Below are 17,929 nucleotides of genomic sequence, written 5' to 3'. Positions count from 1 at the left end.
GGATGGCTGGCTGTCTCAGGAGATCACTGTCTCCTCTCTGCTGTAATTCCTCTCTTTACCTAGGCTACTGGTGTGGCAGCCTGCCTGAGGAGATCCCCTCCCCTACACCTGTGATGGTTAGGGTCCCTTCCGACTCTCAAGGGGGGCTCAGCTGACTAAATAACCTTGAAGAGATCTCTGTCTCTCTCTCTCTCTCTCTCTCTCTCTGTCTCTCTCTATCTCTCTCTCTCCCCCTTCCTCCCCCTCCTCCCCCCACAGGAGGAAGAAACTCAAGATTTTTTTGCCGGTTTCCTTTTCTTTCTAGCACCCTCCTAGATGACCCAGAAGTCATCCCCCTCCGCCCCCCCTCCGCCCCCACTCTTTCTATATATCTAGAGGTGCTGGCAGGGAGGAAGAAACCTGTTCTCTTAGTCAGAAGCTATTTGCCAGGAGTTTAACTCTCACCTGAGGTCTCAGGGATGGGATTGGAGAGTCCTTCCCAGTGGCCAGGAGGATCAATAACTCACAGTTTGCTGTTTCGGCTTCCTCCTCTCTGTCCCCGACTCTCCTGTTAGTTGTGAAGCAGTGTTGTGGTCCCCTGTACCCCTAAGCTCGTCACCAAGGTAGCCCTAGACTCCTCTCAGTTGTTTTAGTAAGAGCTAAATTTTATCTGTCTGCCCCACTGGCCATGTTCCCATTGTCTTCTCTGTTCACTTTTCTTCATTATTTCCTCTTTCTGCTCTTAAGGCTGGATGTTTTCAATTATCTTCAGATTCACTGATTATTTCTTCAGCCAGCTCCAATCTGCTGTTGAACCCCTCTAGGAAATTTCTTTTACTGTGGCCTTTGGCTCTATTTGGTTCCCTTTCATAATTTCCATCTCTTTATTGATAACTTTGTGTTCATCTGTTGCTTTCCTTTATTTCTTTGTCCAGGTTTTCCTTTAGTATTTTGGGCACAGTTAGGATGATTTTTTTTTAAACTGTTTTTTTTTTGCCATGTCCTAGGTCTTATCTCTCTCATTACAGTTTCTCGTACTTTAATGTTCTCCATTGCCTGGATCATCACTTCTTGTTGCTTTTTATGTTTTGTAATCTATGGTTGAAACCTGGGCATTTTTATATTTTGATCTGTTGTTGCTGGAATTCAAACTCTGAGATGTCTGTTCCTTAAGTTTATATCCAGTTGGTATTATTAAAAAAGAAAAAAAAGAAAAAAGGTAATAAAGAAAACACCTTTCCCAGTCTTTGCAGATTGACCTGTGCAAACGCTCAGCTTCTGGGTTCATCCATACAATGAGTTTGTAATAACACCAAACTAAAGTATTGGGGCTCCCTGAGCATTTCCAATACCTCTTTTCTTAGGCATGCATGTGTAGGCCTAGGAATTTCCCTGTTTACACGAATACAAATATTCTCTCTTCCTTATAAAGAGTTTCCTCGTGGAAATACTCACTTCTACAGATTTAGACCATGTCATACATATACTCCTCTAGCACCCATGGTACAATAATACCTTGTATATTGCAAGTGTTCAATACTTTCTGGAAGATCACTTTCGGCTGGTAATACTTTTCAGAACCTGGAGAAATACCAGTAAGTATTGAACAGAGGTATTGTACCATGGGTGCTGGAGGAGTACAAGTAAGTATGACATGGTCTAAATCTGTGGAAGCGAGTATTGTAAGACAATCATTGAATGAATACTAGCTATGGAGGCTCAGAGACTGCCCAAGAGATCCCGAGACTGCTGAAAGGAGTCTTGAGATATCCTGGGAAAGAGAGACACTAAACAATTGAGAGGAATGATGTTGTTACAAGTGCTAAAACATAAGCACAGAAGAAGTACTAAGGGGAAGGTGATCATTTCTACATTTTAAATTAGGGATGCTCTAGGAAAGGATTATGACAGGGTTAATCTTGAGCTGAGTATTGAAAGATGAGTAGGTATTGGACAAATGTAAGAAAAGAGAAGGTCATTTCAGATAAAAAAAGCAGATAAAAATAGCACAGAAATTGCAAATACAGGTAATTGAATATGAATGGAGTAGAAAGTGCAAGTAGGTGGCAGCAGCAGTGTTCAGAGAGATAAGACATAACAGGCTTAGCAATGTGGACTTTATTCTGAAGGCAATGAAGAGGTATTCAAGGATTTAAAAAAGAGAGTAACATCAGATTGGCATTTTAGAAGGTTCCTTTGGAGCAGAGTTGGAGGGTGATAGTCTGAGGGATGGAAATTTTTAAGTAGGCTCTTACAGTGGTCTGGATAAGAGGTAATTAATGCTTGAATAAAGCTGCAACCTCAGAGATGGGAGAAGGGGATGAACTGGAGAAATTTGTTGTGAAATGGATTACACTTTCAGGTAATGTCATGCTGAATACGAATGGCAAGAGATTCCTAATCCTTGCTTTACTTCCTGTTATTGTCTTTAAAGTGCTGAAAGGAACATATGTGCATGTGTGTGATGAATCCAAGGTGGGCTATCATAGGCCTATGGCCTTTTTGAAGAGAAGCTTATAGTCAGAGTAGGGGTGGAGTTGGAGGGGAGAGCAAAGGTGGATAGCACACCTTGAAAAAGGGTGTCATGTTTTGGGAGGACTTCTACAAACATGGTAGACTTAATCCTTGGGGTAAGAGATAATAACATTTAATATAGTGAATTACTGTCTTTTTAACTTCTAGGTCAATCCATCTGATTAAATCAGAGAGATCTCAATTTTGTATTATGATAGCTTTTCAACACCTCTTCAATTATGATAAATTCCCTTTTAAAAATATGTAGCATAATGTGGGGAAGGGTGGGAGTGGGGCACATGGGAATCCCTTATATCTTTTTGTGTAACATTTTGTGTAATCTAAGTATCTTTAAAAAAAATTTAAAATGTTAAACAAAAAAAAAATATATATATATATAGCAGTCTCCAGGCTTAGAACCTTTGTCATAGGAAAGTATCTAGTGGAACTTGGTGGTTTTTTTCACTGTATTGCCTTTTATGGTTACACTTTATTTTTATTGCAATTCATACTGATTCAGCTTGTACTGTGGTGAAAGTTTGCTTTTCATGCAAATGTCAGTAAAGAAAAGTGACATGTTTTGTAAAATAAAACAAAGACTGAACAGAGATATGGTAAAAAAAAAAAAGGGCTCTTTGGGAATGACTTAAAGTTTGGGAAATACATCTATGAGCTATTGCATTATATTCACCTTAGTCTTATCCAATTCTAGTCAATTCTCTGTGCCATTTCCTGAATAATCTTATTAAAGTATAAATTGATTAGTTCACTCTTAATTTATGAACTTAAAAGTTTTAATTAAGAGACTATTTTTTTAAGAAGTTTTAGGTTTATAAAAAAATTGAGCAGAAAATACACAGAGTTCCTGTATACCCTCCCCCGCCAACAATTTCTCCATTAGCATCTTGCATGAGTATGGAACATTTGTTACAATTGATGAGCCAGTATTGGTATGTTATTATCAACTAAGGGTCATAGTTTACATTAGGGTTCACTTTTTGTGGTATACAGGTGTATAATGTCATGTATCCACTATAACAATATCATTCAGAATTGTTACACTGCCCCAGAATCCTCCAGTGTGCCATCTGTTCCTCCTACCCCATTTCCCCAAATCAGTAGCAATCACTGATTTTTTTTTTTCACTATTTCTAGAGGTTTGCCTTTTCCAAAATGTCATATCCTTAGACCATACTGTATGTAGTCTTTTCAGACTGGCTTCTTTCATTTATCAATATGAATTTAAATTCTTTCATGTCTTTTCATGACTTGATAGCTCATTTCTTTTCACTGTTGAATAATATTCCATTGTGTAGATATACCAGTTTATTTATCCACTTACCAATTGAAAGACATATTATTAATAAAGCTGCTATAAATATTTGTATGCAGGTTTTTGTGTGGACATAAGTTTTCAAATTAGTTGTGTAAAAATTTACCTAGGACCATGATTGCCAAACAGTACAGTGAGCCTGTGTTTAGCTTTGTGAGAAATGGCCAGTCTGTTTTCCAAAGTGGCTGTACAATTTTGCATTTCCAGCAGCAGTGAATAAGAGTTCCTGTTGTGCCACATCCTTGTCAACATTTGATCTTGTCAGTGTTTTGTATTTTAGCCATTCTTATACGTATGTAGTGGTATCCCATTGTTGTTTTAATTTATAATTCCCTAACAATGTATGATGTTGAACACCTTTTCATATGCTTATTTACCATATATATATCTTCTTTGGTGAGGTATCTGTTCAGATCTTTTGCTCATTTTTTATTTGGGTTGGTTGTTTTCTTATTGTTGCTTTTTAAGAGTTAAACCTCTATATTTTGGATACAAGTCCTTTATCAGTTATATGATTTGCAAATAATTTTTTCCGGTCTATAGCTTGTCTCAATTATTTACAAACTCTTAATGTATATCCATTGTATATAGAGCAAAATTCAAGGTTGTTTAGGTGTTGGATGTCCTTCATCTTACCCAATCAAACTGATCTAATTATAGAAAATATGTAAAATTTTATATAAAATATACAAAAATCACCTTATACTTTCCTACCACTGTGCATTCTCTCATGCCATTTCTCTGACTTAAATCCTGTTCTCCTTAATTTCTATAATGGTTCATCCACAGTATTTATTGAGAATTTTAATATATGACAGTTACTGTACTATGGGCTGGGGCTACTGCCATAAAGAAAGGGGGTCTGGCTTTGTCATTGAGCTCATACTTGTGGGAGAGCAGACATTATGCACTGGAATAATTCTTTAGTTATAATTGCAATAAGTAGTGTGATGGAAAAGTACAGTTTGTTTAGAAACCAACAGGAGACCTAATCTAGTTTATAGTTGAAGGCATTGTTTCAAAGGAGACCTGTTGGAGAAAGTAACACTTGAGTCCTAATTAATTAATAGATATTGATTTGGTAAAGAATTGGTCAGAAGGCTGACAACAACAGTAGCGAACAAAGAAGGCGTAGCAAATGGACACAGAGAACAGACAACCAAGGTGGGGGGGAAGGGGAGAGAAATAAATAAATAAATCTTAAAAAAAAAAAAAGAATTGGGCAGAGGAAAAAGTATGTGCAAAGGCACTAAGATGGGAAAGCTCTTGGCTAGAGTATGTTGATACTTTCATATGTTTATTTTGCCATATAGAAATTTAGGTACATGTTTTCTTCTGTAATACTTAATCTACTTTTAAGATTTTTTTTTTTAAGATTTATTTTTTATTTATTTCTCTCCCCCCTCCTGGTTGTCTGCTCTCTGTGTCCATTCTCTGTGTGTTCTTCTGTGTCCGCTTATATTCTTGTCAGCGGCACCAGGGACCTGTGTCTCTTCTTCTTGCATCATCTTGCTGTGTCAGCTCTCCGTGTATGTTGCCATTCCTGGGCAGGCTGCACTTTTTTCACGCTGGGCAGCTCTCCTTACGGGGCACACTCCTTGCGTGTGGGGCTCCCCCACACAGGGGATACCCCTATGTGGCACGGTACTCCTTGCACGCATCAGCACTGTGCATGGGCCAGCTCATCACACAGGTCAGTAGGTCCTGGGTTTGAACCCTGGGCCTCCCATGTGGTAGGCGGATGCTTTATCTGTTGAGCCGAATCCGCTTCCCTCAATGCATTTTTATTTTTAAAGAAACTGAAAAAAATCACTGTAAATAGCCAAAGATTAGATTCAGATCTTAAAACTATCTAGGGGATGGATGGACAATATCTACCTCCTATTTCTATATAGAAATTTGTATAGATTTATATGGTATCAATGTATTGTATAGATATATATATATAGACATTTTCTGGATGGGATTTTGGCTTCTGATTATTGCCAGTGAAAAAACCAACAGGAGGCTCTGGTAGGGTCCAGGCACCTTCCCCTGCTCTTTACTTTCCTGTCTATTCTCTAATCTGTTTTATATTTGGCTCTTTTATATCAATGAGAAAAGTACACGAAAGATACATTAAGATTATTCTTTGTATTTACTTATTTCAACTTCAAAAAACAAAATAACAGATAAAAGGCATATTTTACAAATTATGGAAGGATTACTTTAAAAACTCCTGTCCGTGAATATGTATCTTATTTAATCCTAGAAACAAACTGACTTGTTTCTCTATTTTTCAGAAAGATGAATAAATGAGCACAGATTGGTTAAATGACATGACCAAGGTCTCCTTGTTAATGGAAAAAAGGAAAAAAAATGCTCAATAATACTCACATCTCATAGAACTAAATCCCATATTCTTTTTTTTACATTTAACATTGATATAGTACCTTCTTTGCACTTGCTACAAAATTACTACAATATTATTGTTAACTATAGTCTATAAGTTACATTAATTGTGTTTATCCCATGTATCACCATATTCTTAACACCTTATAATAGAGGAACATTCTTGTATACAGTATTATTAACTGCAATCCTCATCTACCACTGAAATTGTTATACCTTCCCTAGATTATCCTCCAGCTGCCTTTCAATTATTGAAGCATTAACCTCTCTAGACTAGAATACTCCGTTCAGCCATAATCATATTTATAAATCAGCATTGTTAAACTCATAATGTGTTACCATCAACTCTATCCATTTCTACATATTTACATTCAACCTTATTAAACATCCTACATACATTCAGATTATTCTTCTGTTTTTATTTTTTAATTTTTAAAAATTTTTCTTTCATTTATTTCTCTCCACTTCCCCCTCCCCCCCCTCCCAGTTGTCTGCTCTCTGTGTCCATTCGCTGTGTGTTCTTCAGTGTCTGCTTGTATTCTTGTCAGTGGCACCCAGAATCTGTGTCTTGTTTTGTTGTGTCATCTTGCTGCATCAGCTCTCCATGTTTGCGGTGCCATTCCTGGGCAGACTGCACTTTTTTTCACACTGGGTGGCTCTCCTTATGGGGCGCACTCCTTGCTCGTGGGGCTCCCCTACGCGGGGGACACCCCTGTGTGGCACGGTACTCCTTGCGCACATCAGCACTGCACATGGGCCAGCTCATCACACAGCTCTGGAGGCCCTAGGTTTGAACCTTGGACCTCTTATGTGGTAGGCAGATGCCCTATCTGTTGGGCCAAATCTGCTTCCCTCTTTGGTTAAATAAACAGAAAGACCTGATTATATTTTTAGTAATTCTGTGACAGGTATTTTCATTTTTTCGTACATATAAGTGCTCTATAAAGAGTGCTATATCAGTCAAAATTTTTGGTTACATGCAGAGAAACCAACTCTGACTAACTTAAACAGAGAAGGAATTTTATTAGAAATATTTTGGGTAGTTGAAGAATCCACAGGAAGAATGGAGAATGAGGCTTAGAAAATGGACAAGAACCTAAAAGAGCAAGGTGGCAGGAAGGCCTTGCCAAAGAAACACCACAGGAATATGCATTAAGAAGCTATTACTAACTCTTGCTGCTGCATTGATTTTTTAAAAATGTATTTATTTATTTATTTCTCTCCCCTTCCCCCCCACCCCGGTTGTCTGTTCTCTGTGTATGTATTTGCTGCATCGTCTTTGTCCGCTTCTGTTGTTGTCAGCGGCACGGGAATCTGTGTTTCTTTTTGCTGCGTCATCTTTTTGTGTCAGTTCTCCCTGTGTGTGGCCCCATTCCTGGGCAGGCTGCACTTTCTTTCACGCTGGGCGTCTCTCCTTATGGGTTGCACTCCTTGCGCGTGGGGCTCCCCTATGCGGGGGACACCCCTGCGTGGCAGGGCACTCCTTGCGCGCATCAGCACTGCACATGGGCCATCTCCAAACGGGTCAAGGAGGCCCGGGGTTTGAACCTCCCATGTGTTAGATGGACGCCCTAACCATTGGGCCAAGTCCGCTGCCCTGCATTGATTTTTAAAATAATTTTCTTACTCATAACACCTTTGTGGTTTGTGCTTGCTAGAGTTCAAAGTCTAGGGTAGAAGCAGCCTGACTGAATCCTTGTTTTAGTGGCCAGGATTTGGCTTCTTTCTTTTGGCCTCCCACCAGGACTCACATAATATGAGATTTGGCCCAAGTAGGAAAGAAGTTTGGGCCAGGAAGACTTCCCAAAAGAAAAAAGAAAAAATGAATTTTGCCACAAATGCTCTCCAAAGTATATTTTTAAACAGTTGTGTGTAATAACTGTTAGCTGTATGCTTCTTGGAATATAAGGTGATATTGTATGTTCTGGAAATCATATGACTGTTTCTATTTTTAAGAAGGTTTGCAGGGGAAACAGACTTGACCCAGTGGTTAGGGCGTCCGTCTACCACATGGGAGGTCCGCGGTACAAACCCTGGGCCTCACTGACCCGTGTGGAGCTGGCCCATGCGCAGTGCTGATGCGCGCAAGGAGTGCCGTGCCACGCAGCGGTGTCCCCGGCGTAGGGGAGCCCCACGCGCAAGGGGTGCGCCCGTAAGGAGGGAGAGCCGCCCAGCACGAAAAGAAAGTGCAGCCTGCCCAGGAATGGCGCCACCCACACTTCCCGTGCTGCTGACAACAACAGAAGCGGACAAAGAAACAAGACGCAGCAAATAGACACAGAGAACAGACAACCGGGGGAGGGGGAGGAATTAAATAAATAAATAAAATAAATCTTAAAAAAAAAAAAAAGGTTTGCAGTGGCTTATTAGAGAAACATGATTTTGATTCTTTTAAAAATAAACTGGTCTTAGGTTACCCTAAATTTTATAGCATTGGCATAGCTAAAGAAATTGATTAGGTTATGTATTTTTCTAAGAAAAAGAATCACAAAAGGTAAAGACAGTTGCCTAGATATGCATATATATTTATTTATTTCCTCAAATTTTTCTTTGGTAGATGAAAACATTTCATATTTAAAATATGTCCAAGATATTTCTGGTGTCATTTATAAGAACAGATAAAAGGAACATATACAGAAACACACATATACCAATTGCTTAAAAACATCTCACTGGAAAAAAAAAGTTAAAAAAAAATCAAAATAAGACCACAGCTATTAATTTAATTATGAAATACATTAGCTGTCAGTAGTTTGTCTTGGTTTATAAGTTTTTTCAAAATACTTTTCTTGAATTAAAGTCTTTTTATAAAATAAACAAGATGTATAAGAACTTTTTCTACATATATAAATGTTACATTATTTTGGGAAAAGAAACGTAGATTTGCCTGGAAAATGATTTCAGGAATGTTTTGCTACACACATGGATGCTTTTGCCTCTCTCCAGGAACAATGTTAATTTCTCCTTTGTAATTACAGATTATAACATGGAATATAGATCAAGTGCAGATAATTTCTTGAAACTGAAATGTTTATGTAGTCACAGATGCATTCTATGCAGAATAGTTATAAGCATCAAAACTCCTGGAAGATCCTCTAACCTGGAACTATATGAATGTATATTACAGTAGGCAGGAGAAAGTTTCCTGTTGCAGCATGTATATCATTTCAGTAGTCATAGTAAAACTTGTTCTTGGTTTTCAAATCCTCTTTTCCATGACTTCACACATTTTGATATTTTAAAAAATTCATTCTTTGAACTTTCTGTAATGAGCAAAAGAGAGTTTGGTTACTTGGACTGTTTTTGTTTTCCCAGTGCCTTAGTTGATATGTAAAACATGTAGCAGAAACCAAGGATTCCTTTTCAGCACACTTCACACAGGAACATAGCAAAATTATTCTGCAGTTGTCTACTTTATTTTCTGTTTTTCAAAAGATCTGTCTTGGATAAGACAGAGTATAATGTGTCAGTAATTTGATGTCCTACCTTGATTATAAGATTTGCTTGCTTCGATCTGGGATTTAGGCATCGTTGTCCTTTGTTTGCTTTCAGAGTGATACTGTTAAGGGAAGATCCAAAAGACTCTTAAAATATGGGTGGAAAACAAAACAAACAAAAAGCTTAAGGCATTTTCATCTTCAGTAAGTTCATTACTTACATCACTTCTACTTTGTCACAGTTATTACTTGGGTAAATTATGGAAGCCTTCTCAATATCGGGCACTTTCACTGCTTTTACTCCAGGCCCTATGCAAAGACAGCGTCCTCCTTTGAACATGGGGAAGCCTAGAACAGATCATAGCACTAGTTACTACATGCATTTGATTGTGGCAGAAGGATACAGTTTATAATCCTGGTGATGAGTATGAGCTGAATTTTCACTGGTGATGAAAATAGTAATTTGTCAGATAGCACTTGACACCAATGTTACTGGAAAAGATGTTTAAGCAAGATGTTGATTATTTCCTCTGTAAATTTGTAAGCAAATCAGTAAAGAATAGAGAGTAGCCTGAAGAAAATTTGTGCATTATTTGCTTGCTTTATATTGGCCGTGAAGCTTATTTGCCTCTTGCTTTTATGCTCAAGAGTTTTTCCAGGAAGTTAATAACATTATCTCATACAAAATCTTCTTGACAGACTTTTATAACTATTGTTAAAAAGCACGTCAAGTAGAAAATTTGTAGCCAAATAAAAAATTTCATGAAATTTATTGTCTGTAGTTTCAATGATCATCTCTAGTACCTTAAATATTTCCAACACTTTCAAAGCTGTAGAAATTTCTAACATGGAGGTTAAAAAATAAATATTACCAAGTTTTTTACGATAAAAGTAGAAAAAAAGAGATTTGAGGCATTAAAAATTTATAGGCTAAGTAAAAAGTACTGCATACCTTGAACAACTGTAGCACAAAATAGCACAGCCAAGGCTATAGCCGTGCCCTTCACAGTCATGTTTGTCTGTTGCTGCTGCTGCTTCAGTTTTGATGCTCTTCTTGAAGGGAGTGGAAATACTGAACATATATATACCAATTCTTTCTTGGTATATATAGGGTATTTTATTCACCCATAATTCTTTTATGGCATCAGGGAATTTCCTTCCTTGAGTCATGCTCATTTATTGCTTCCAAGAGTTTCTATTTTGTTCTTATCTGTCACTGTCTGTTCCTATTTGTTGCAGTATTGAAAGTGATATGGGTGTGAGAGCATTTTATAAGCAGTAAAGGGTTGTGTGAATATAGAATAAGATACACCTATGTGGGGACCAGACTTCCTAAGGTAGCATTTCCTGTAAGTACATCTAATTTATTGCTGGCCTACTCTGCACTGGAATCCTGGTTGCAATTCTTCACTCATTCATTTATAGATTGTCAGTCAGGAAAACTGTCTTCTTGGCTTCAGTCCTTTCACCCACCATCCTTCACATAACTATAAAAGAACACTCTAAATAACAATTTTGATCCTTATCTCGCTTTTGCTTTTAAGTCCAAACTCTTTCTTATCCCATATAAGACCTACATTATTTGACACATATTGACCTTTACTTAACTTTATTTCTATTTTTACATGTCTAAAGAAGTCTCCTAATAATCCTGTGTTTGTATAATTTTCTTCTTGCATTTTTAAACATTTCTTACTTTATATACACTTTTAGCATTTTTATTTAGTACATAGAGTTATATGAGTTGTGCTTTGGATTGAAAAAAAAGATACTCTTTTCTCCTGTGATGTTTCTATCTCTTGGAATCTACCCCTGCTTTCATTTTTTTTCACCTTTTCCTCTTAAGCTTTCTTAGTCTATCTGTTTTAAATGTCACATGTGGACACTTTAAAAACTCATATCCAAGACCCTTTTTAACGGCAGAGTATAATAAATGTATTTAGTGGATGTTTTAGTCAGCCAAATGGGTGCTAATGCAATATACCAGAAATTGGTTGGTTTTTATAAAGGGCATTTATTTGGGGTAGGAGCTTACAGATAGCAGGCCATAAGCATAAGTTACTTCTCTCACCAAAGTCTTATTTCCACATGTTGGAGCAAGATGGCTGCCGATGTCTGTAAGGGTTCAGACTTCCTGGGTTCCTCAGGGCTCAGTGCCTCTGTTTTCTTCACAAGGTCAGCTGTAGACAATGAGGCTCTCTAGACCTTGCCTCTCTCCACAAGATCAGCTGTAGACTATCTGGCAAATGGCTCTGTCTCTCTCCCTAGGGTTTCTGCCATGTCTAATGAGTTGTCTCTAATCCTCCATGTTCTTCTCCTGGCTCCAGCTTAAGACTTCAGTATCAAACTCCAACATCAGAAACCTCAACTCTGTTCTTTGTCATGCCTTTTATCTATGAGTCCCCACTCACCAAGGGATGGGGCCTCAATACCCTAATGACGTGGCTCAATCAAAGCTCTAATCATAACTCAATCATGCCCAGTTACAGACCAGATTACAAACATAATCCAATATCTTTTTTTTTTTGCTTTTTAATTTTCACTTTTAAAAAATTTATTGAAGTGTGTCACTCATACATAAACTTACATAAACAATAAGTATATAATAATAGTCGTGAACTTACAAAACAAACATATAACATCATACAAGACTCTCATAACTCACACCACCACCAATAATTTAATGATCATGTTTTCAATTTTTTCTTTAATGCTGGTGGAATTTTTATCAGAATTGCATTAAATCTGTATATCAGTTTGAGTAGAATTGACTCAATGATATGTAGTCTTCCCGGAGAGGCTGGCGCAGTTCTCTGTAGCTTCCTACCTGAGGTGGCACTGGGGCCTAGGCTAGAGGGGCAATATGATCTGGATGGAAAGAAGCTGGTCCCCACCAGCACTGGGATTTTTCAGTCCGCTCCGCTTCCCCTCACGCCAGGCACGGAGTTAAGATGGCGGCTCCTGGACTCTTTCTGACTTGGACAGGCTCAAACTTTAGCTGTTCTAGGATTATACTGTAGCCTGCTGAATTTACTCATCAGTAGTTGAAATTGGTGCCTAACCATCTCTTCCTCCCCTGTTTTGGGGAAGTGGAGCTTTCTTCTTCTTCTTTTTCTTTTTCTTTTTTTTAAGATTTATTTATTTATTTATTTCTCTCCCTCCCCCACTCCCCCACCCTGGTTGTCTGTTCTCTGTGTCTATTTGCTGCATCTTCTTCTTTGTCCCCTTCTGTTGTTGTCAGGGGTATGGGAATCTGTGTTTCTTTTTGTTGCATCATCTTGTTGTGTCCCCTCTCCGTGTGTGCAGCACCATTCTTGGACAGGCTGCACTTTCTTTCGCACTGGGCAGCTTTCCTTACGGGGCACGCTCCTTGCGTGTGGGGCTCCCCTACGTGGGGGACACCCCTGCATGGCAGGGCACTCCTTGTGCACATCAGCACTGCACATGGGCCAGCTCCACATGCGTCAGGGAGGCCCAGGGTTTGAACCGTGGACCTTCCATGTGGTAGACGGACGCCCTAACCACTGGACCAAGTGCGCCGCCAAGTGGAGCTTTCAGTTCCAGCCGCGGAACAGCTCCCAAGGTGGCTTGTGCCTTCAATGGAGGATAGGCACCGGCCTCTGGGGCATGAAGTGCTCTACTTATGAGTCTTCTCTGCAGATGGGCAGTCTCCTCCTTCTGTTCCTTCAAGGATGTTGCAGGATGCTCTTCTGCTCTCCTGGAGCCCCCAAACAGGTGCTTCAGCTAGCTCCAGAGAGCTCTGGGTGTTTGCTAACTGCCCTGTAGCAGAAGCTGACTCTAAGAGCTCCTTACTCCGCTGCCATCTTGCTGGTTCTTCCCCCAGTATCTATTTTTGGAATTCATAACCATATCAAACTGCTACACTGGATAACAAGCCATCTTTTTAAATGCTTCCTTGAGATTTCTTCTGTCTTTAACTATGTTTTCTTTAATTAAAAAAAAATCTTTAAGAATATTTTCCTCAAGTTTTTTCTTTTGTGATTTTAAAAAAATACTGTTTTACATTTTGCTAGTAACCTTTAAAATTCTAAAAAAATTTTAACCTGAATTTTTAAATTATTTGCATAAATGATAAAATGGTATCTCTTGGCTCCTCCTTTTGTAAAATGAGAAAAATTATTGTAACCTCCTTTCCAACATTTCCTTCTGTTTCCTAGTTTTGTTAGCATAATCTGAGATTTGATAGCTAATTTATTATTTTGAGATTATTTTATATTGTCAGTTTCTCTTTTCAGAATTGTCATTTGCCTTCTCTCCTGAAATCATATGTATTTATTTAGACAATACTCTGCATTTAAATTATTTTTACAACCACTGTCAGCCTTTAAAACCTCTTAAACTCTATAGTTTAATCCCTAAGTAGCTGAAATACTCTTTCTTTCTCATTCATTCATTAATCATAAATAATTTAATACTTATTTTTCCACATGAATATAGGTAATGTGAAAAGGATATGTTCTTGGAAGTTCATAAATCCTTACCTATTGTTTTTTCTTTAATGTTATTTTTCATTTTCTCAGTATTAGAAATGCAGTAGAGCATGATTATTAACAGAGAAGGCACTGGAGTTCACTTATGTTCAAATTCATATTCCTCAGTGATTCTAAACAAGTTAACTAACTCCTTTAGCCTCATTTTTCTCAACTACAGAATGGAGATAATGATGGCACTTTCTATGTTAGAGCTACTATAAGCTAAGCATTCAAAGAGGTGTTGCAAATAAATCATTTATAATAGTGCCCAGCATATAGTAAGCACTCAAAAAGTGATAGCTGTTGTTATTATCTCTATTATTTTAAGTGTTCTTTCCTAAATTGGCCCACCACATATAGCTTATTTTGGAATGTTTTTCAGCGTTAGCATAAGCACAACTACTTAACAAAAGATTGGATGACAGTGTTATAGAGTATGAAAAATATTGTAATTATAATAGCTGTGAATTTTTAAATCACACATTAATCATGAAACTAATTTACAGAAGAAGTGTAATACACTAACACAACAGCATGGTTCATAAAATGTAGACAAGAAATGGTAACTATATGTTACCGGCTAAAATTGTACTGTCATGTAGCTTTGATGTAAGACAACCCCTTAAACAGCATTAATTAATTAAGAAATTATTTTATGTTATACTATTTCAAATAGGCAATTTCCATACTAGACGATGTTAGACCCTTTTCTTTTCTGTGTATCAGGGTGTAAATTCTAAATACTCTCAGAAGGGAAGGCAGAGAAGACAGGGAGAGCAAAACAAAATAGAAATCCTTCCTCTTCCTCTGTGGTGGGACCACCCAGTCTATAGGGAGGGTATTACTGCTGCTGGCATCTGACCCTAGAGGAGGGGAGCTATCCCTAACCATGTGGATATAGCATTTCTGCTTTTCTTTAGAGCTAAATCGTACTTTGTATACTGAAGAAGGCTTATTTAGTTCTCATTTAAAATCTTCAGGTACAAGGTCCAGAATTACATAGAGTTGGAAAGACGACTGGTTTTGTGGTCTAGCCTTGTCACCTAATTTCCCTGAACAATACAAAAATTAAACCTAATTCGGCCTTGTTAGTCACTTATATGGATACTCTCTCCATCCCTAATACTCCTTGGTCTCTCTCCTTTATTCCCTTTTCCTTCCAGTCTTCCTGCCTTACAGTTTCCTGGAAAGCACCATTCCTTTCTACAGAAGTTCATGGGCCTATTCATTCATTAAACATTTATTTTAAGTATCTATCGCATGTCTGGCACTCTCCTGAGTTTTAGAGATAAAACAGTTTGCATCCTGCAAAGTTTTTGGCCTCCTAATTTATTGTACAAGACAATCTGATTTCTGATTGCTCTATAGATGTTTGGCATCAAGTGTGTCTTCCATGTAGGTCAATGGTTTGTTCTCACTGAAATACTGTCCTAAGTATATCATGTGCCCTAAAACAGCCCTGTTCTTTCTGTGTATGTAATATGGCTCCTCTATCATGGAATGCACTTTCCTCTCCTTTCATAAATCCTTTCTTTGAGTCCTGAAAGCCTTCTGAAACCTTCTTCATTACAGAGTGACTTCATCCTCTCTTGGCTTCAATAGCCCGTACTCTCTTGTCTAACTTTGTCCATTTCAGATTTCTCCACCACTACCCACAGTCTTGCCTGTCAGACATCATGAGATATGGTCTTTTCCTGTGTGTTTTCTTTTTCAGGTCTTGACAAAATACGTAATGGCCTGTGTCTGTCATTGCAGTATCATGAAGAACAATTCCAGTGTCCCCAAAATGCCCCATACTGTACCTATTCTCCCTCTCCCTTCCCTCAGAACCTCTGGTGACCACTATCTTTTATCAATGTTTCAAGTTCTTTCATTGCTAGAATAATAATGAGCCTACTTTGGTCCATAGTAATGCAAAGTATTTAAAGACAATTCCCAGCTCAACATTCACTAATTCTCTGAATAGTATATTGCCTAGAAAGAAAAGAGAAAAAAACACAAAAACCCAAAGTTAATATCAAGGATATTTTTCCATTTAAATTAGTGAAAAATGGGTTAGAAATGTAAACATTTCTACTAATTAGAAATCACTATGACAACGGGATCCTGTTGTTTAGAGAAGCAGATGATTCACTCCTAGGAAAAAGGCTGCCACGCTGACATGAATAGATGGAACAGGTTAATGTAGAATCCTTAACTCTTAAAAGTACAGTGCCTGATGTTCTTTTGTAAAGGGATTAAAGCATTTAGGGAACTGCTTTTAGGGAACTGCTCTTAATAGAATACTACTTCTGTGATATTCTTACAACATTATGAAAATACTCTTCCCAGAAAGCAGACAGATCCTGCAGGCTGTATTGAAAAAAACCATTAGGCACTGAGAAAGATTCTATCCTTTTCCCCAAAATGCTATGAAAAAGTTGTATAAGCAATTTTAAAACATTTAGGAGTGGCGCATATTTTATTGTTATTAGAAAGAGCTCTAAAATGACAGTGAATTCAGAAAAAAATAATATTTCTTAACCTTTTCTTGATCTTTTTCTGGGACTTTGACATTTTCACAATGAAATAGAGTTAGCAAGTTAGTTTTCTATTTTTTAAAAATTTTTTGTTTATTTTTATTTATTATTTTTTTTGCAAGTTAGTTTTAAAAGCTCTATTCTGCTAGCAATGTAGAATTTGAGATTGAGATGTACCAGCGTTCATATTTTAAGGATTATTTCATCCTCGGTATGTGTTACTCCAAACATTGCAGACTCAAATGCATGTGTAAAGATTTGGACAGTTTTCAGTGGCTAGTACTACCATGCTGCCTTTCCTGTGCTTGAGAGAACTATGGCTAGCCATCTATAGACCTCCCCTCTCCTTGTCAGCATGCCAGGAGGAATGTAATCAGAGCTCACATTGTTTGAAAGATTACTGGACTCTATATATCAAATTTCTGATACTGAAAGAAAGGCAGTTATCTGTACTTTAAAAGAAGAATGCAAGAGAAGAAATAAGCTTTTAGTTTCCAGTGATTGAAAATTTTGAAAATAGTTATTAACAGTTCAATTTGCTTTGCTTTTTAATTTTTTAAAATTGTGGTAACATATATACAACATAAAAGTCCCATTTTAGCCATTTTTAAATGTGCACTTCAATGGAATTATTTACATTCACAATATTGTGGTACCAATATTGCCATTCATTCCTAAACTTTTTCATGGCCTCAAACAGAAATTTGCAGTAACTCCCCAATTCCCTCTTCTCCCAGCCCCTGGTAACCTGTAATCTACTCTGCCTCTCTGATTTTTCTTATTTTAGATATTTCCTATGAGTGAAACTAAATAGTGTATCCTTTTGTGTCTGGCCTGTTTCACTCAATATATCTTCAAGATTCATCCTCATTGCTTATTATGGCTGACTAATATTTTGTTGTATGGGTATACTATATTTTGTTCATCTCATGATGGACACTTGGGTTACTTCCACCTTTTGGCTATTGTAAATAATGCTGTTATGAACATTGGTATATAAATGGCTGTTTGAGTCCCTTCTTTCCGTTCTTTGTGGTATGACCCTAGAAGTGGGATTGCCAGCTCATATTGTAATTGTATGTTTAACATTTTGAGGATCAACCAAAGTGTTTTCCACAGCAAATGTACCATTTTGCATTCCCACCAACAATGGACAAGGATTCCTATTGCTTTGTACCCTTGCCTGCTCTTCTTATTTTCCATTTTTATATATTAGCCATTGTACTGAGTATGAAGTGGTACATCTTGTGGTTCTGATGTAAA

The 17,929-nt window shown here is 37.5% G+C and overlaps 2 protein-coding genes across 3 annotated transcripts in view; one reads left to right on the top strand and one right to left on the bottom strand.

Annotated features, from left to right (window-relative positions):
- ART3 (ADP-ribosyltransferase 3 (inactive)) overlaps positions 1–17,929 on the top strand; it is a 184,352-nt gene that overhangs the window by 51,821 nt on the left and 114,602 nt on the right. The window lies entirely within an intron of this gene.
- On the bottom strand, positions 8,921–10,700 carry CXCL11 (C-X-C motif chemokine ligand 11). Its single transcript, XM_004472579.4, has 4 exons — positions 10,607–10,700; positions 9,876–10,002; positions 9,704–9,776; positions 8,921–9,480 (listed from the first exon to the last, which is right to left on the bottom strand). Exons 1-4 carry the CDS (start codon positions 10,665–10,667, stop codon positions 9,439–9,441), a joined length of 303 nt encoding a protein of 100 aa, XP_004472636.1. The 5' UTR covers positions 10,668–10,700; the 3' UTR covers positions 8,921–9,438.

The sequence above is a fragment of the Dasypus novemcinctus genome, chromosome 1, assembly GCF_030445035.2.
Source record: "Dasypus novemcinctus isolate mDasNov1 chromosome 1, mDasNov1.1.hap2, whole genome shotgun sequence".
NCBI lineage: Eukaryota > Metazoa > Chordata > Mammalia > Cingulata > Dasypodidae > Dasypus > Dasypus novemcinctus.
This window is presented reverse-complemented; position numbering and strand designations above follow the sequence as displayed.

Bases quoted from the DNA above. Each gene is read 5' to 3' on its own strand.
- CXCL11 (XM_004472579.4), bottom strand. From the start codon at position 10,667: ATGACTGTGAAGGGCACGGCTATAGCCTTGGCTGTGCTATTTTGTGCT. The intron at 10,003-10,606 runs GTATGCAGTACT...GATCTGTTCTAG, and splicing joins TTGTGCTACAGTTGTTCAAG to GCTTCCCCATGTTCAAAGGA. The intron at 9,481-9,703 runs GTAGGACATCAA...TGCTCATTACAG, and splicing joins AAGCAAATCTTATAATCAAG to AAAGTTCAAAGAATGAATTT.